We start from the raw sequence: 19,958 nt of genomic DNA on the forward strand, positions 1-19,958 counted from the left end.
GTGGTTGGTTTAGTGGGTGAGTGAGTGAGTGATTGACTGACTAACTAACTGACTGACTGACTGACTAACTGATTGATTGAAAGAAGAGGGTGTTATCTATCAATAAATCTTCTATATCTATCAAGCTATCTATCTATCTATATTTAAAGTCTATTTCTATCTGTCAATGAACTGTCTATCTATCTATCTATCTAACATTCCCTTCCTCCTCCTCCTCCTCTTCTTGTTTCCTTCCTTCTCTGTCTTTCAAACTATCTAACTATAACTCTATCTAATCTATCAACCATTCAACTATCTATCTATCTATCTATTTATTTAGCTATCCATGTATTTATCTATATTTAAACGTCTTTCTCTATACTCACAAAGCATATAACATTCCCCTCCTCCTCCTCCTCCTCTTCCTCTTCTTCCTCCCTTCTCTGTCTTTCAAACCATCAATCTACAACTCTACCTAATCTATCAACGAATCACCTATCTATCAATCTATCTATCTATCTATCTACCTATGTTTAAAAGTCGTTTTATCTGTTTGTTTATCAATGTTTAAAAGACTTTCTCTATACTCACACAGCGACGGGTTCCTTGAATTTTCCGCACTGTTGAATTTGGAACATGAGGTCACCGCCATTCACGTATTCCATGACGAAGTACAGCCGGTCCTGGAACACACGAACGCACACACACATACATACACATACACAAACGTAGTATTAGTATTGGTAAGGGTATGTCTGTGTGGGGGGAGGGGGGAGGAGGGGGGGATGTTTTGTGTGTGTGTTTGTGTGTGTGTGTGTGTGTGTTTATGTTGGTATTCTCTCTCTCTCTCTCTCTCTCTCTCTCTCTCTCTCTCTCTCTCTCTCTCTCTCTCTCTCTCTCCTCTCTCTCTCTCTCTCTTCTCTCCTCCTCCTCCTCTTCCTGTACCTTTCCTTAAATATATTCCCTACGTCTTCCTCCTCCTCCTCTTGTATTCAATCCCTCCTCCTCCTTCTCCTCCTCCTCTTCCTGTACCTTTCCTTAAATATATTCCCTACTTCATCCTCCTCCTCCTCTTGTATTCAGTCCGTACTTCCTCCTCCTCCTCCTCCTCTTCTTCTTCTTCTTCTTCTTCTTCTTCTTCTTCTTCTTCTTCTTCTTCTTCTTCTCCTCCTTCTTCTTCTTCTTTCTCCTCCTCCTCCCTACAATCAGTGACGTCACACATTCAGGCTCAGAAACGTAAACATTCGTGCTAAACAGGACGTGTGAATGTTCGTTTGTTTGTTTACGCCGATTCCATTCCCAGTGTTTTAGTGCTCTCTCTCTCTCTCTCTCTCTCTCTCTCTCTCTCTCTCTCTCTCTCTCTCTCTCTCTCGTGTGTGTGTGTGTGTGTGTGTTTGAAATGGTAATGAATGCTCGCTTTTACTGCTCTCTCTCTCTCTCTCTCTCTCTCTCTCTCTCTCTCTCTCTCACCATAGTCTGGAAGCAGGAATGGAGTTGCACAAGGAATGGCGGCTTATTTGCCAGCGCCAGGACCCTCTTCTCGATCATGGTGCATTCTACATCGTCGTCCTGGATAATGATGTCCTTCTTCAGAATCTTGATGGCGTACAACTCATCCGTGCCCTGTTGGAAACGCGGAGAAGAAGGGGATGACAGGGGGGTATAGCGCTTGATCTTGATGTCGAAGGTGACTTGGGTGGGTATAGCGCTTGATCTTGATGTCACAGAAAGAAGGGGATGATAGGGGGGTATAGCGCTTGATCTTGATGTCGAAGGTGACTTAGGTGAATATAGCGCTTGATCTTGATGTCACAGGTGAAGGGGATGATAGGGGTAATAGCGCTTGATCTTGATGTCACAGGAAGAAGGGGATGATAGGGGGTATAGCGCTTGATCTTGATGTCACAGGAAGAAGGGGATGATAGGGAGGGTATAGAGCCTGATCTTGATGTCACAGAAAAAAAGGGGATGATAGGGGGGTACAGCGCTTGATCTTGATGTCACAGGGAAAAGGGGGATGATAAGGGGTATAGCGCTTGATCTTGATGTCGCAGGAAGAAGGAAATGATAGGGAGGTATAGCGCTTAATCTTGATGTTACAGGAAGAAGGGGATGATGGGGGTATAGCGCTTGATCTTGATGTCACAGGAAGTAGGAAATGATAGGGGGGTATAGCGCTTGATCTTGATGTCACAGGAAGAAGGGGATGATAGGGAGGGTATAGAGGTTGATCTTGATGTCACAGAAAAAAGGGGATGATAGGGGGGTATAGCGTTTGATCTTGATGTCACAGGGAGAAGGGGATGATAGGGGGGTATAGCGCTTGATCTTGATGTCGCAGGAAGAAGGGGATGATAGGGAGGTATAGCACTTGATCTTGATGTCACAGGGAAAAGGGGATGAAAGGGGGGTATAGCGCTTGATCTTGATGTCACAGAGAGAAGGGGATGATTAGGGGGTATAGCGCTTGATCTTGATGTCACAGGAAGAAGGGGATGATAAGAGGTGATAGCGCTTGATCTTGATGTCGCAGGAAGGGGATGACAGTGGGAATAGCGCTTGATCTTGATGTCGCAGGGAAAAAGGGATGACAGGGGGTATAGCGCTTGATCTTGATGTCACAGGAAGAAAGGGATGATAGGGGGATATAGCGCTTGATCTTGATGTCGCAGGTGACTTGGGTGGGTTGTTTGGTCTTGGTCTGGGTAAGGAGAGTTAGGGTTTATTTACATTGCGTGGATGGCGAGGGGAAGTTACGTGTTTTGTAAGGGGTGACTACATGGAAAGATAGATAGATAGATAGATGGAGATAGATAGAGGGAGAGAGAGTAATGGAGTGCCAAGAATATGTAAATAGAGAGAGGGAGAGATGTATGGAAGACGAGAACAAGACTAATAACACGAGAGAGAGAGAGAGAGAGAGAGAGAGAGAGAGAGAGAGAGAGAGAGAGAGAGAGAGAGAGAGAGAGAGAGAGAGAGAAGGATTTGAATATATATTAAGGTTGTATTTGAATGAAAGAGAACGGGCCTGAAATAATAATAATAATAATAATAATAATAGTTATAGAAGCGCAATTACACTATGCCCTGAGAGAGGGAGAGAGAGAGAGAGAGAGAGAGAGAGAGAGAGAGAGAGAGAGAGAGAGAGAGAGAGAGAGAGAGAGAGAGAGAGAGAGAGAGAGAGAGAGAGAGAGAGACTGAAACCAGAATGCAAATAGGGAGACATATTGGGAAACTCTCTCTCTCTCTCTCTCTCTCTCTCGTGTGTAAGAGAATTAAGAGCAAAGCAAAAAAGACGAATGGACTGATAATGGAGAGAGAGAGAGAGAGAGAGAGAGAGAGAGAGAGAGAGAGAGAGAGAGAGCTAGGCAGAGTCTGGTACGTTAAAGTGGATGGTGTAACACAGCTCTCTCTCTCTCTCTCGTTATAGACCCATTTGTACCTACGTGATGAAGTAACGATGAGAGAGAGAGAGAGAGAGAGAGAGAGAGAGAGAGAGAGAGAGAGAGAGAGAGAGAGAGAGAGAGAGAGAGAGAGAGAGAGAGAGAGAGAGAGAGAGAGAGAGAGAGAGAGAGAGAGAGAGAGAGAGAAATGTATGAATGAGAGGAAGAAGAAAACGAAACACAGGAGACAGAAAGGAAGGAAGGAAGGAAAGGAAGAAAGAAAGAAAGAAAGGAAGAAAGGAAGGAAGGAAGGAAGAAAGGAAGGAAGGAAGAAAGGAAAGAAGGAAGGAAGGAAAAAAAGGAAGAAAGAAAGAAAGAAAGAAAGAAAGAAAGGAAGGAAGGAAAGAAAGAAGGAAAGAAGGAAAGGAAAGAAGGAAGGAAGGAAGGAAGGGAAGGAAGGAAGGAAAGGAAGGAGGGAATATTTTATGCGTTGTTTCTCCTAAACAATAAAACATATTTTCCCCACACGAGTTATGGTCAGGAATTCTCTCTCTCTCGTAACCCCGATTCTTCACTCTGACACACACACACACACACACACACACACACACACACACACAAGAACGTATATATATAATGCGAGAAAAGAGAGAGAGAGAGAGAGAGAGAGAGAGAGAGAGAGAGGAAGAAGGAACACAGAGATACAACACACACACACACACACACACACACACACACACACACAGACTTACCTTTCGTTCGGCCAGCAGGACCTTGCCAAACGACCCCTTCCCGAGCACCATGAGATAGTTGAAGTCCGTAGCGCGTATGATGTCCCTTTTGTTCATGTTATGTGGTATGTGGTTGTCTGTGGCGGAAGCGGTCTTCTTGGTGATTGATGTCTTCTGCGGTGGTGATGTGGTGGTGATTGTGGTGGTGTAAGTATATTTTCAACACCACATCATTTTCGTTCATATCATCACACATAGTTGTATGGTGGTGGTGTTGAAAGTCATTACCAATCCGTATCATCACCACAGAGAGGGATTTTGGTGATGGTGGTGGTGGTGGTGATGTTGGTTTTGACATATCACCATGGAAGTCATCACCATTTGGAGGTTTTGATGGTGGTGATGGTGGTGACGTGGTGGTGAAAGTCATTACCGATCCGTTTCATCACCACAGAGAGGGATTTTGGTGATGGTGGTGGTAGTGGTGGTGGGGTTTTTTCATATCACCACGAAAGTCATCACCATTTGGAGGTTAGGTGGTGGTGATGGTGGTGTTTGAAAGGTACATCACCACACGTTTTCATCACCAGAAGTTGGCCGTAGGTTGGTGGTGGAGGTGGTGGAGGGAGGGGAATAGAGAGGGAGGGAGAGAAAAAGAAAAAAAATATATTAGTTAGGATTAAGTTAGTCTACGTTAAAAACACATTCTCTTATACAATTGTCTTATTTTTCTTTCTTTCTTTCTTTTCTTTCTTTCTTCCAACTATTTGCATCTCTGTTTTTCCTCTTTCTTCTTTATTACTAATCTTTATCACATGACACTGCTTCTATGTATGTGTGTGCGTGTGCGTGTGTGCGTGTGCGTGTGTGTGTGTGCGTGTGTGTGTGTCTGTTTGAGTTATGGTGTGGTGACAGCTTCAATCCGTTCTGTCATTTGGCTGAGTGATTGTGTTAGAGGCAGAGGTAGCAGTAATAGTAGTAGTAGTAGTAGTGGTGGTGGTAGTAGTAGTAGTAGTAGTAGTAGTAGTAGTAGTAGTAGTAGTAATAGTAGTAGTAACCCCCACAATGAAAATCAATATGGTAATGAAAGGAATTTGTGTCTGATAATATATTCAAAGCCTGTATTTAAATCGAGAAAAAACATTCACGTAATAATAAAATAAGGTTGTGTTTTTTTCCATTGCTGTCGACAGAGGAAAAACAGAGAGGCGGGTAATGTATGGCCGCACTTTGCATTAAACTTGAAATTTGCAATGAAATGTGAATGAAAAAATGCTTATTGGACGAGAATGGCACAGGAATTAAAACTAAAGAAATATCACATCGTAAATATCACACACACACACACACACACACACACACACACGCACACACACACACACATATATCCAACAGGTGGTGTACACGGAGGTTGTGAGACGCGTACACACACACACACACACACACGCACACGTAAACGGACGAAGATATAAAAAATTGGTGCACACAGCTATGGTAGGTGCACACACACACACACACACGCACACACACACACACACATAGATATCAAAACGGATACATGGATACGGTGAAACATAAAACTGCCAACATATAGGCCTGAAACTTGAGGCTGGGCAGTCTGTCGAGCCCTGGGCAGTGTGGGAAGCCTGACGTGTGTGTGTTGAGTGTGGGAAGCCTGGTGCGACACTGATTAAGGGTGTTTACAGGGGCTGAGGATTAGGTTTGAAGGGGGGACTTGGACATCTTGAAGAGTTAACAATAATAAAAAGTAACACTGATTTAAAGGGAGGAATTCAAGTGTGGGAAGCTTGTTGCGACACTGAATAAGGAGTGTTTACAAGGATTCAGGATTTGGTATGAAGGGGGGACTTGGACATCTTGAAGAGTTAACAATAATAAAAAGTAACACTGATTTAAAGGGAGGAATTCAAGTGTGGGAAGCTTGTTGCGACACTGAATAAGCGGTGTTTACAAAAATTCAGGATTTGGTATTAAGGGGAAACTTGGATATTTCTTAAGGATATGAATACTGGGATACACAAATCTAATGGCGAAGTTTAAATACAAATATGTAAATGTAAATAAATATAAAAATAAGAAACGAAGAGAAAATAAAAGGAAAATATATAGACGAACAAAATAAAAATACAAGGAAACAGGAATAGAGTGGAATATGAATAAGAAGAGGAAGAGGAAGAGGAGGAGGAGGAGGAAGAGGAGGCGATAAGGACATAATTAAAAGTATATAAAAAAAGCAACTGACTCGGATCCCTTTTGTGATTACGAAGCTTATAGTGACCTCAATAACCTGTGGCCAATTATGAGGCTGTGATGACGGAGGAGGAGGAGGAGGAGGAGGAGGAGGAGGAGATGAAAGAGGAATGAGGAGGAAGAGAAGAAGACAGGGATTGAAATAGACGAAAAGGAGGAGGAAGAAGAGGAAGTTTTGATAGACAAGGAAGAGGAAGAGGAGGAAGAAGAGAGAGAGGAGGAGGAGGAGGAAAAAGAGGAGGAAAAAGAGGAAGAGACGAGGGGTGAAATGGAGGATTGAAGTAAGGAAGAGGAGGAGGAAGAAGAAAAAGGAGGAGGAGGAGGAGGAGGAGGAGGAGGAGGAAAACGAAGAAGAGAAGGAAGAGGAGAAGGAAGAAGAACAAAAAGAAGGAGGAGGAGGAAGAGGAGGAGGAGGAGGAGACTCAACCCTCACCTCGTCTCACTTCTTCCCTCCTCCTCCTCCTCCTCCTCCTCCTCCTACTCAGCCCACACTAAAACAATAAAACAACAAAACAAAAACAATAAAAAATAACCCCTAAAAATCCCTAATGAAGTTACATAAATTTTTCCCTCACTTAAAAATTTTCCAGCTGAACTTTTTTTCCGCAATGGACAAATTCTAACCACAAAAAAATCATAATTGGCTCCGGATTACGTGACTCCGTTTATCTGAGGCGCTAAAAATAAAGGAGAAATAAAGTTAAATAAAAGATAAATGAGAGAGAGAGAGAGAGAGAGAGAGAGAGAGAGAGAGAGAGAGAGAGAGAGAGAGAGAGAGAGAGAGAGAGAGAGAGAGAGAGAGAGAGAGAGAGAGAGAGAGAGAGAGAGAGAGAGAGAGAGAGAGAGAGAGAGAGAGAGAGAGAGAGAGAGAGAGAGAGGAGAGAGAGAGAGAGAGGAGGAGGAGGAGAGAGAGGCACACAGACAGACAGACAGACACAAACCTTGCAGACACATAAAACACACAGGAGGAAAGCCCCCAGGAGGAGGAGGAGGAGGTTAATGAGGAAGAGGAGGAGGAGGAGAGGAGGAGGAGGAGGGAGGAGGAGAGAGAGAGGAGAGAGAGAGAGAGAGGAGAGAGAGAGAGAGAGAGAGAGAGAGAGAGAGAGGAGAGAGAGAGAGAGAGAGAGAGGAGGAGAGAGAGAGAGGAGGAGAGTAGGAGAGGAGGAAGAGAGAGAGAGAGAGAGAGCGAGAGAGAGAGAGAGAGAGAGAGAGAGAGAGAGAGAGAGAGAGAGAGAGAGAGAGAGAGAGAGAGAGAGAGAGAGAAAATCTTTAATCTCTTTCACCTTAAAACACTCTTGGGAGGAGAAAGAAGAGGAGGAGGAGGAGGAGGAGGAGGAGGTGACGAAATGAGGAACTAAGAGAACATAAACCTTGAGAGAGGAAGAGGAAGAGGAGGAGGAGGAAGAAGAGGAGGAGGTGGAGAAAGAGGAGGAGGAGGAGAGGGAATGAGGGACTGAGAGAGAACATAAACCTTGGAGAGAAGACGAGGAGGAGGAGGAGGAGGAGGAGAAAAGAGTATAAAAAAGCAACAAAGATTGGCGAAAAGGAGGAAGGAAAAAATAGGAAATGGTAGGAAACAAGAGGAATGGAAAGAAGGGAAGAAGAGGAAGAGGAAGAGAGGAGGAGGAGGAGGAGGAGGAGGAGGAGGAGGAGGAGGAGGAGGAGGAGGAGAAGAAGAAGAGGAAGGAAGGAGAAAAGGAGGAAGGAAAGGAAAGGAAATGGTAGAAAAGAAGAAGAATGGGAAGAAGGAGAGAGGAGGAAGAAGAAGAAGAGAGAAGGAGGAGGAGAAGAAGAGGAAGAAAGGAGAAAAGGAGGAAAGAGGAAGAGAGGGAGAAGAAGAAGAAGAAAAAGCATAAATAAAGACATAACATAACATACGAGAACCACGCCATAAAATAACAAAACAACAACAAAGAAAACAAATAAACAAAACAAAAAATTCATGCAAGTTCGAATGCTCTTGTGGCAAAGGAGGAGGAAGAGTCAAGGGGATTCTGGAACCATAAAAGAGAGTTGGATTCCATTTACGTGTCTTGGGGGAAAATAAAGAGGATCAGAGTCCATTTAAGGGGTTGGCAGCAGAGTCTTGTTAAAAGGGATTCTGAGACCATAAAAGAGAGTTGGATTCCATTTACGTGTCTTGGGGGAAAATAAAGAGGATCAGAGTCCATTTAAGGGGTTGGCAGCAGGGTCTTGTTAAAGTGGACTCTGAGACCATAAAAGAGAGTTGGATTCCATTTACGTGTCTTGGGGAACCATAAAGGGAATCAGAGTCCATTTAAGGGGTTGGATAGGCTTGAAAATAACATATAAAACGGCTTCGAATCACAGAGGGAGCAGTCTTTTAAAAGGGATTCTGAGACCATAAAAGAGAGTTGGATTCCATTTACGTGTGTTGGGGGACCATAAAAGGGATCAGAGTCCATTTAGGAGGTTCAAGGGACTGGGAGAACATTTAAAGTCTCAGAAAACAAATAAAAGGGATTCTGAGACCATTAAAAAAGAGTTGGATTCCACTTGCGTGTCATTTTGGAACTATAGAGGATCAGAGTCCATTTAGGAGGTTCAAGGGACTGGGAGAACATTTAAAAAGTCTCTGAAAACAAATAAAGAGGATTCTGAGACCATTAAAAAAGACTTGGATTCCACTTGCGTGTCATTTTGGAACTATAGAGAGGATCAGAGTCTATTTAAGGGGTTCAAGGGGCTGGGAGAACATTTAAAAAGTCTCAGAAAACAAATAAAAGGGATTCTGAGACCATTAAAAAAGAGTTGGATTCCACTTGCGTGTCATTTTGGAACTATAAAGAGGATCAGATTCCATTTAAGGCGTTCGAAAACATATAAATACAGAAGACTTTTTATAAGGGATTCTGTTTTTATATAGCGGTTTGGATTCCGTTTAAGTGTTTTCCGGGACAATAAAGAGGATCAGATTCCGGTTTAGGAAGTTTAAGGGACTGGGTGAACATATATAAAGACTTAGAAACATATAAGGGGATTCTGAAACCGCTAAAGGGTGTTGGATTCCAGTTGTGTTTTTGGATAACATAAAGAGGATCAGATTCCACTTAAGAGGGTAACGGGGCTGGGAAAACATATATTAACGGCTTAGAAACATATATGGGGGGGTTGGAGGGGATTCAGAGGCCATTTAAAGGAATCTGAACCCATATAAGAGTATTTGATAGGATTCATGACTTGGAAAAGACCATTAAGGAGTTTTTGAGGCATTGGAGTCCATCAAGAACGATTGGATACCATTACAAAGGGATCGGATTCCATTTAAGGGATTTGAGGGCCGTCGGAGGGGAGTTTGTGAGGTTAGAATCCATTGAAGGGGAATTGGGAGGGATTGAAGTCCATATAAAAAGGATTGGAGTCCACTTAAGGTGTTTTGAGTCCATATAGGAGAATCAGAACGGACATAAAGGGGATTTGAACCATGGGAAAGAAGTTTGAATGGGATTTGAGGTTATTTAAGGGTATTGGAGTCATATAAAAAGGACTGGAGTCCACTTAAGGGGTTTTGAGTCCATATAGAAGGATCAGAACTGACATAAAGGGTATTTGAACCATGGGAAGGAAGTTTGAAAGGGATTTGAGCTCATTTAAGGGTATTAGAGTCCATTAAGTGGTTTGGGGGGTCCATATAAGTGGTTTTGGGGGTCCATTTAGGGGGTTTGGGGCGTGAATACAGTGTTCACCAACCATGTGGGGCCGCAGTGGTGGGGGCGAGGACGGCCCGTTAGGACGAATCCGGATTTCCAAAAACGGCCGAGAGCAATCCGGACAGGGCGATGTGTTTGTTTACGTTTAGTGGTGGTGGAGGTGGTGGTGGTGGTGGTGGTGTTATTTGGTGGTTATAGTGGTGGTGGTGGTGGTGGTGGTGGAGACAGACAAATCCACTATTAACGCCAGGGAATTTTTTTTATATATATACACAGACACACAGACACGATGTTTTTTCAGTTAATTCACTATGTTGACAACGTAAGATAACATTAACACACGTAAGAAACACAAGACACCATGGCATGAAGATACTTTTTGGGGCGTGTGTACAGGTGTTCCAGTAATACAATAGTTTAATTCACTATGCTGACAACGTAAGATAACATTAACCCACGTAAGAAACACAAGACAACAAGGCATGAAGATACTTTTTGGGGCGTGTGTACAGGTGTTGCAGTAATAGAGTAACTTGATTCACTATGTTGATGACGTAAGATATCATTAACACACGTACAATACACAAAACACCATGGCATGAAGATACTTTTTTGGGCGTGTGTACAGGTGTTGCAGTAACGACCCACGCAGGTGAGAAAATATACTTACCTGTCCTATCACGCCCCCAAAATAATAATAATAGTAATGAACAGGTGTACGCAAATTAACAAAGGTGAGTCCCGAACAGTAACTTACCTGGAACAAAACTCACCAAAATACCACGACAAAAAAACAAAAATCAAATAAATGAAGAAAATAATGAATAAACAAAGAAAATAATAAAGAAAATAGGAAAATAATAAAACTTGGATATACATAAAAAATAAACTAGGAAACGTGACCTAACCTAACCTAGCCTAACCCATCCTGACCTGACCTAACCTGACCTGACCTGACCTGACCTGACTTAACCTAACCTAAGAAAAACGGAGAGAAAAAAGAAAAACGAGATACGATATAAATTTTTGTCCCACGACTTACGAAAAAAAAAATGCAAAAAATTGGACACGGAGAATAAAAGAAAATGGAAGGAAATAACAGAGAAAGAAATAATGAAAAATAATAATAAAAGAAAACGAAGCAAAAAAAGGGGAAACTAACCAAACTTAACTATTTTAACCTTCTCCCCCCCCCCCAAAAAAAAAAGAAAAAAAAAGACACGAAGAATAAAAGAAAATGAAAGCAAATAACAGAGAAAGAAATAAAGAAAATGATAATAAAAGAAAATTAACCAAATAAAGGGGAAACAAATGCAAAAAAAGAAATATCCAAACTTAACTATTTCAACCTCTTAAAAAAAAAGCAAAAATTGGACACGAAGAATAAAAGAAAATGGAAGCAAATAACAGAGAAAGAAATAAAGTAAAAATAATAATAAAGAAAACGAACCAAAAAAAGGGGAAACTAAACTAAATAAAAAGAAATACCCAAACTTACTAATTTCAACCTCTTCTCCAATACTTTAAAACAACAACAGAAATACAAATGTCTCCCCTTGTTCTCTCCCTCCCTCATTGCGTCACCTCCTCCTCCTCCTCCTCCTCCTCCTCCTCCTCCTCCTCCTCCTCCTGCTGCTGCTTAAACCTTCTATTTAGAGAGAAAGAAAACGGAAAAAATAAATTCAACTCTTTTGTATGTAAATCTTTGAGCTGTGTTGTTGTTGTGAGAGAGAGAGAGAGAGAGAGAGAGAGAGAGAGCAGTGTCCCTTTAACCTCGCACAAAAGAAAGCGAAAGAAACATCGTTGAAATTTTTTTTTACGTGAAAAACGAATCTTATTTAGCCATTACCTGTATGAAAGCCCCCCCTCTCTCTCTCTCTCTCTATCAATATATCTCTCATTACAATATATTTATCAACTTTCTCTCTCTCTCTCTCCTCTCTCTCTCTCTCTCTCTCTATCAATATATCTCTCATTACAATATATTTATCAACTTTCTCTCTATCTCTCCTCTCTCTCTCTCTCTCTCTCTCTCTCTCTCTCTCTCTCTCTACCTAATTCTCTATCTATACATCTCTCATTTCAATATATTTATCTACTTTCCCTCCCTCTCTGTCTCTCTTTCCCTCCCTTCTCTCTCTCTCTCTCTCTCTCTCTCTCTCTCTCTCTCTCTCTCTCACACAATTAACACCCGAGCTCGCGCGTACAAAACAAGGTCGCAGGAATTTCCCCGCACACCTGCATACCAAAACAATGGAACCGTGCCCGGCTATGGACCGTACGGGGATTTGCCGGGTTTATGGGTCCCCTTGTACCGTGTCTACCCGCGGGAGGGAACAGACGGTCAACTTTAGAGAGAGAGAGAGGAGGGAGGGAGGGAAGGGAGAGAAAGTGTGAGAGAGAATCCGGCTTTGTTGTCACCTGGTTTTCCTCTCTCTCTCTCTCTCTCTCTCTCACAGGAGGAGGAGGTATTGTTGAGTAAAGGTGAGAGAGAGAGAGAGAGAGAGAGAGAGAGAGAGAGAGAGATGGAGAGAGGGAGAGAGAGATAAGGAGAAGGAAGGGAAACGAAGATAAGACCAGGAGAGAATTAAGGGAGGAGGAGGAGGAGGAGGAGGAGAGGCAGGTGAGATAAGCGAGGGAGGGAAGTCAAAGGGAACGGAGAGAGAGAGAGAGAGAGAGAGATTTAACGCAAATTAGTATCATTCAACCTCCTCCTTCTCCTCCTCCTCCTCCTCCCCCTCCTCCTCCTCCTCCTCCTCCTTTCATCTCATTTCTTCCTTCCTCCTCTTCTTTCTCTCCTTTTCCTCTTCCTCTTCCTCAATACTTTAATCTTATGTTCCCTGACTTACAATCCTCCTCCTCCTCCTCCTCCTCTTCCTCCTCCTCCTCCTCCTCCTCCTCCTCCTCCTCTTCTTCTTCCTCCTTTAACCGGGTCATCTCTTCCTCATTTTCATTAACCTGTCTTTTTAAGCCTCCTCCTCCTCCTCTTCTTCCTCCTCCTCCTCCTCCTCCTCCTTTTCTTCCTCCTTTAACCGGGTCATCTCCTCCTCATTTTCATTAACGTGTCTTTTTAAGCCTCCTCCTCCTCCTCCTCCTCCTCCTCTTCCTCCTCCTCCCGAAGCCTTAGAGAAAACATTCCTTCCTCTTCCCTTACAAGGAGTCGTAAAGAGAGAGAGAGAGAGAGAGAGAGAGAGAGAGAGAGAGAACATGACAAAGTGTTTTTCCTTCCCTCTCTCTCTTTCCTCCACGCTTGTCTCCTTTCCTCCCTCCATAACTCAAATCTTATCTCTCCTCTCTCTCTCTCTCTCTCTCTCTCTCTCTCTCTCTCTCTCTCTCTCTCTCTCTCTCTCTCTCTCTGTTGTCCCTCCGCAACGTCATTTCCTCATAATCCCAGTATCATGGCTTCTCTCTCTCTCTCTCTCGTTTCCATGGCAACATCTGATCACTCCCTTCCCCTGTTTACCTTTTGGGGCAAGAAAGTGTCAAACAAACAAAAAAAAAGCGTGTGTGTGTGTGTGTGTGTGTGTGTGTGTGTGTGTGTGTGTGTGTGTGTGTGTGTGTGTGTGTGTGTGTGTGTGTGTGTGTGTGTGTGTGTGTGTGTCTCTCTTTCTCTCTCTCTCTCGCTCTCTATCCTTCTTCCCTCCTCCTCCTCCTCATCTTCCTCCTCTTCCTCATTTCTTTTGTGCCTCCATCCGTGTCTTTTACGTCCTCCTCCTCCTCCTCCTCCTTCTCCTCCTCCTCCTCCTCTTTCTCCTCCGACCTCTCAGTCCATTTTCTTTCATGTCCCATCCTCCTCTGTCGTTTCCTGCTCTCTCTCTCTCTCTCACCCTTTCTTTCTTTTGTTATTTTTTTTCAGAATCGCGAACCTAAAAAACAATTACACAAGTTATCCCTACAAGTTATCCCTCATCAACGTTTTCTTTGTGTCGTTTTCCTTATAAATAACAAGGGAAGAATGTATTACTCTTTAACGTTACATTTTCGTTCATTTTTCTCTAAGTATAAAATCAAGGACTAAAAATAATACTGATGTCACCCCTTATTAACGCCATTCTTTCTTATGTTTCCCTCCGTAAACTTAAAAATATATATTCACACCCCTTTTTCCCTTACCAATGACATTTTCCTTCCTTTCTTCCTCTTTACTAACAAAAATTAGATACACAAGTTATCCCTTATTACTTTCATCTAATCATTTTCTCTTTAAATATAAAAAAAACATAAAGTCGAGGAAACAGAAAAGTTACCCCTAATCAACGCCATTCTTTCGTCTTTTTCCTCCTTTAAACAAAAAACTGAACAAAAAACACACAAGCTATCCCTTAAATGCGTCATCTTTCGTCAATTTTCCCCTATGTGAAAAATCAACACATCTTTTTTTCCTTTTCCATCTCTATAAATAACAAGAAACTTTAAATAATAAGCAAGTTACCCTCTTTTTTGTCGTTATTCTGTACACAATAACTTAAAGAAAAACACAAGTTACCCTTAGCTCAACACCATTTTCTCGTCTGTCTTTCCTTGAAGCACAAAACCACGAACTAATCTTAACCCCAACCCAAAAGGAACCACCATTAAGCCAGCGAAAACTCACCATGAACTTCTTAAAACACAATAACAACAACTTACTACAACGTCGAGCCCTATACCAACACCATTTTCCACCTTCTATGCACATAACTATGAACTGAAAGAAATACTAAAGTTACCCATTATAACAAATGTCTGTGTTACTGTCCCAATACAGAACAAAAAACGAAATAAAAACACACAAGTTATCCCTTACCAACACCACATTTTCGTCTGTCTCTTCTTAAAACACATAACTACAAACTAAAAGAAATACTCAAGTTACCCATTATAACCGATGTCTGTGTTACTGTCCCAATACAGAACAAAAAACAAAATAAAAACACACAAGTTATCCCTTACCAACACCACATTTTCGTCTGTCTCTTCTTAAAACACAACCACAAACCAAAAGAAATACTAAAGTTACCCAATATAACCGATGTCTGTGTTACTGTCCCAATACAGAAAAAATAAATAAAAACACAAGTTATCCCTTACCAACACCACATTTTCGTCTGTCTCTTCTTAAAATAGAAAACCACAAACCAAAAGAAATACTAAAGTTACCCATTATAACCGATGTCTGTGTTACTGTCCCAATACAGAAAAAATAAATAAAAACACACAAGTTATCCCTTACCAACACCACATTTTCGTCTGTCTCTTCTTAAAACACAAAACCACAAACTAAAGAAATACTCAAGTTACCCATTATAACCGTTGTCTGTGTTACTGACCCAATACAGAACAAAAAACAAAATAAAAACACACAAGTTATCCCTTACCAACACCACATTTTCGTCTGTCTCTTCTTAAAACACAAAACCACAAATTAAAGAAATACTGAAGTTACCCATTATAACCGCTGTCTGTGTTACTGACCCAATACAGAACTATAAAGAAAAACAGACAAGTTACCCCTTACCAACACCACATTTTCGTTTATTTTCTTTAATACACAAACTGAAAGAAATACTAAAGTCACCCATTACAACCGATGTCTGTGTTACTTTCCAAATACAGAAGAAAAATATAAAGTAAAACACACAAGTTAGCCCTTACCAACACCATATTTTCGACTATTTTCCTTTATACACAAAACGACAAACTGAAATACTAAAGTTACCCATTATAACCGATGTCTGTGTTACCGTCCCAATACAGAACAAAAAACTAAGAAAAACACACAAGTTACCCCTTACCAACACCATATTTGCGACTATTTTCCTCTATACACAAAACGACAAACTGAAATACTAAAGTCACCCATTACAACCGATGTCTGTGTTACTGTCCCAATATAGAACAAAAAACAAAAGAAAAACACACAAGTTACCCCTTACCAACACCATATTTGCGACTATTTTCCTCTATACACAAAACGACAAACTGAAATACTAAAGTTACCCATTATGACCGATGTCTGTGTTACCGTCCCAATACAGAACAAAAAACTAAGAAAAACACACAAGTTACCCCTTACCAACACCATATTTGCGACTATTTTCCTCTATACACAAAACGACAAACTGAAATACTAAAGTTACCCATTATAACCGATGTCTGCGTTACTGTCCCAATACAGAACAAAAAACTAAGAAAAACACACAAGTTAGCCCTTACCAACACCCCATTTTCGTCCGTCTTTCCTTAATTAAGCACAAAACCACGAACTAATCTAAACCCCGACCCAGAAGGAACCACCACTAGGCCCGCGAACACTCACCCTGAACTTCTCCTTGAGCACCGTGATGTCCGCGCCTTCGGGAGGGCAGGGTACGTTGTAGTACTCGCCCTCCTCCTCCGTCAGAAACTTGTACCAGCCGATGACCGGAGACTTGATGATCTCACTGATACCGAAGGACATTGAACCCATGAAGTCGTTCCTCGAGGTCCTGTCCCAATCCCAGCACTCCACCAGCAGCCGACGGTCCTTATCCTCAGGCTTAAGTTCGCTGTAAGAGGAGGAGAGAAGAGGAAGGAGAGGAATTAGTAAGGTTTTCATGTGTTTTGGTTGGTTAAGTTTGGTTGGGGTTGGGGAAAGTTCGGTTTGGGGTTCCTTTGGGGTTCGGTTGGGTTGTTTACGGTCCTTGTTCTTGGGTTGGAGTTCGCTATAGGAGGAGGAGAGAAGGAGAAGAGGAAGGAGGTGAATTAGTTAGGTTTTCATGTGTTTTGGTTGGTTAAGTTTGGTTGGGGTTGGTTTAGGCTGGGTTGGGTTGGGTTGCCTACGATCTTTGTTCTTGGGTTTGAGTTCGCTGTTAGAGGAGGAGGAGAGAAGAGGAAGGAGGTGAATTAGTCAGGTTTTCATGTGTTTTGGTTGGTTAAGTTGGGTTGGGGTTGGGGAAAGTTTGGGGTTCCTTTGGGGTTGGGTTGGGTTGCCTACGGTCTTTGTTCTTGGGTTTGAGTTCGCTGTAAGAGGAGGAGAGAAGAGGAAGGAGAGGAATTAGTAAGGTTTTCATGTGTTTTGGTTGGTTAAGTTAGGTTGGGGTTGGGGAAAGTTCGGTTTGGGGTTCCTTTGGGATTGGGTTGGGTTGTCTACGGTCTTTGTTCATGGGTTTGAGTTCGCTGTAAGAGGAGGAGGAGAGAAGAGGAAGGAGAGTTAGGTTTCCACGTGTTTTGGTTGGTTAAGTTTGGTTGGGGTTGGGGAAAGTTCGGTTTGGGGTTCCTTTGGGGTTCGGTTGGGTTGTTTAGGGTCCTTGTTCTTGGGCTTGAGTTCGCTATAGGAGGAGGAAGAGAGAAGGAGAAGAAGAGGAGGAGGAGAATTAGTAAGGTTTCTGTGTGTGTGGTATGGTTAGGTTAAGTTAGGTTGTGTTTAGTTAGGTTAAGTTAGGTTGTGTTTAGTTAGGTTAGGTTAGTTTGTGAAGAGCTTAGTTTAATTTGGCTGCAAGAGATATGTAGATAGACAGATAGATAGATAGATAAAGAGAAAGAAAGCAAGAACAAGAGAGAGAGAGAGAGAGAGAGAGAAAATCATAAATGGATTTAGTTAGGTTAAGTTAGGTTAGGTTAGTTTGTGAAGAGCTTAGTTTAATTTGGCTGCAAGAGATAGAGATAGATAGACAGAAAGATAGATAGATAAAGAGAAAGAAAGCAAGAACGAAAGAAAGAAAGAAAGAGAGAGAGAGAGAGAAAGAGAGAGAGAGGGGAGGCAAAGAATAAAGTCAGACCCCTCCATGCAAAATCATAAATTCTTTGCGAGTGTTAGGCAAGGATGGCCAGGACAGGCTTTTACCTTTCTGTCAAGGGGAATGAGGTTGAGGTAAGGTGAGGGGAGACAACCCGGAATGTGGAATGAGGGAGGGAGGGAGGGAGGGAAGGGAAGGGAAGGGAGGGAGGGAGAATATGAAATGTTTAAAGGTGAAATAAGGGAGTATGACGTAGTATGAAGTAGTGGTGGTGGTAGTAGTAGTAGTAGTAGTAGTAGTAGTAGTAGTAGTAGTAGTAGTAGTAGTAGTAGTAGTAGTAGTAGTAGTAGTAGCAACATAAATAATACCAATAAAAATAGCTACTACTACTACTACTACTACTTCTACTACCACTACTACTACTACTACTACCACTACTACTACAATTACTACAATACATTCAATTAACCACAACAATGCCCTCACCTTTTCAACACACACACACACACACACACATTGTACAAGGGGTATAAAAAGTATGTTCACACCACCGCCAATATATATTTTTTTTTATCGTGCCCTTATTGAAGACTAAAACAATAGACTAACAAACAAACAATAACAACAACAATGACACACACACACACACACACACTTCGGCCAAACATGAATGCATTTCTAATTATGTTTTTTTTAATTCTATATATTTTTTTTCTTTTTTTCTGAATTCAAAAGGCAAATGACAATGAATCTCTCTCTCTCTCTCTCTCTCTCTCTCTCTCTCTCTCTCTCTCTCTCTCTCAGTATCCACCAATGAGATTTAATCTTTCCCAGTATTCCTCCTCCTCCTCTTCCTCTTCCTCTTCCTCCTCCTCCTCCTCCTCCTCCTCCTTCCTCCCTTTCTTCCCTTTTTTCCTCTTTCCTTCACGTAAAAAAAAAAAAAAAAAGTTCAGGTCACTTCTGGCTTGCGAAATTGAAGTGTCATGTTTTGAAAGTCACACACACACACACACACACACACACACACACACACACACACACACACACACACACACACACAGTCATTCCCCTTCATGCCATCTTGAGAATAGCATGTCGGTCCCTCATTCCACACACACACACACACACACACACACACACACACAACACGTACATACCAGGTCAGGGTCTCGTTCCATACAGGGTTGAGGGTCGCCTTGATGGTCTTGGTTTTCATCTTCATGTTGTCGGTGCCCGGGATGAGCTTGAGTTTGATGTAGGGATCGGACAGGCCGTTAGGGTCCATGGGAATCAGGTTCTTGGCGCTCAGAACTAAGGAGAGGAGAGAACAACAGGAGGTTAGAAGGTTAGATGGAAATGCCCACACCTCCTCCGAAAACCTTGTCGAATATGTTATTTTTAGGTTGACGGTACAGAGAAAGGCTTATAAAACTACCCCTGGAAATGCCCTTGTAAAATGTGTCTCAGAAGGTTCACGGTACAGAGAAAGGGTCACACTACCACCAGGGTCATAAAACTACCCCTGGAAATGCCCACAACGTCTATGAAAGCCTTGTAAAATGTGTCTCTTTAGGTTCATGGTACAGAGGAAGGGTCACACTACCACCAGGGTCATAAAACTACCCCTGGAAATGCCCACAACGTCTATGAAAGCCTTGTAAAATGTGTCTCTTTAGGTTTACGATACAGAGGAAGGGTCACACTACCACCAGGGTCATAAAACTACCCCTGGAAATGCCCACAACGTCTATGAAAGCCTTGTAAAATGTGTGTCTCTTTAGGTTCACGGTACAGAGGAAGGGTCACACTACCACCAGGGTCATAAAACTACCCCTGGAAATGCCCACAACGTCTATGAAAGCCTTGTAAAATGTGTCTCTTTAGGTTCACGATACAGAGGAAGGGTCACACTACCACCAGGATCATAAAACTACCCCTGGAAATGCCCACAACGTCTATGAAAGCCTTGTAAAATGTGTCTCTTTAGGTTTACGATACAGAGGAAGGGTCACACTACCACCAGGGTCATAAAACTACCCCTGGAAATGCCCACAACGTCTATGAAAGCCTTGTAAAATGTGTGTCTCTTTAGGTTCACGGTACAGAGGAAGGGTCACACTACCACCAGGGTCAAAAAACTACCCCTGGAAATGCCCATAACGTCTGTGAAAGCCTTGTAAAATGTGTGTTTCTTTAGGTTCACGATACAGAGAAAGGGTCACACTA

General features: G+C 42.2%; 1 protein-coding gene across 3 annotated transcripts in view; it reads right to left on the reverse strand.

Moving 5' to 3' along the window:
* LOC126982141 (protein kinase C, brain isozyme-like) overlaps positions 1-19,958 on the reverse strand; it is a 92,042-nt gene that overhangs the window by 19,643 nt on the left and 52,441 nt on the right. For 2 of the 3 annotated variants that reach the window (XM_050833991.1, XM_050833992.1), the window contains exons 6-10: positions 18,890-19,043; positions 16,334-16,562; positions 4,115-4,267; positions 1,450-1,602; positions 571-662 (exon numbers count right to left, since the gene is read on the reverse strand). In XM_050833991.1, the coding sequence (XP_050689948.1) occupies positions 571-662; positions 1,450-1,602; positions 4,115-4,267; positions 16,334-16,562; positions 18,890-19,043 (781 nt within the window). The remainder of the gene's footprint in view (positions 1-570; positions 663-1,449; positions 1,603-4,114; positions 4,268-16,333; positions 16,563-18,889; positions 19,044-19,958) is intronic. The other variant, XM_050833993.1, reaches the window with a different exon arrangement.

This window comes from Eriocheir sinensis, chromosome 50 (assembly GCF_024679095.1).
Source record: "Eriocheir sinensis breed Jianghai 21 chromosome 50, ASM2467909v1, whole genome shotgun sequence".
NCBI lineage: Eukaryota > Metazoa > Arthropoda > Malacostraca > Decapoda > Varunidae > Eriocheir > Eriocheir sinensis.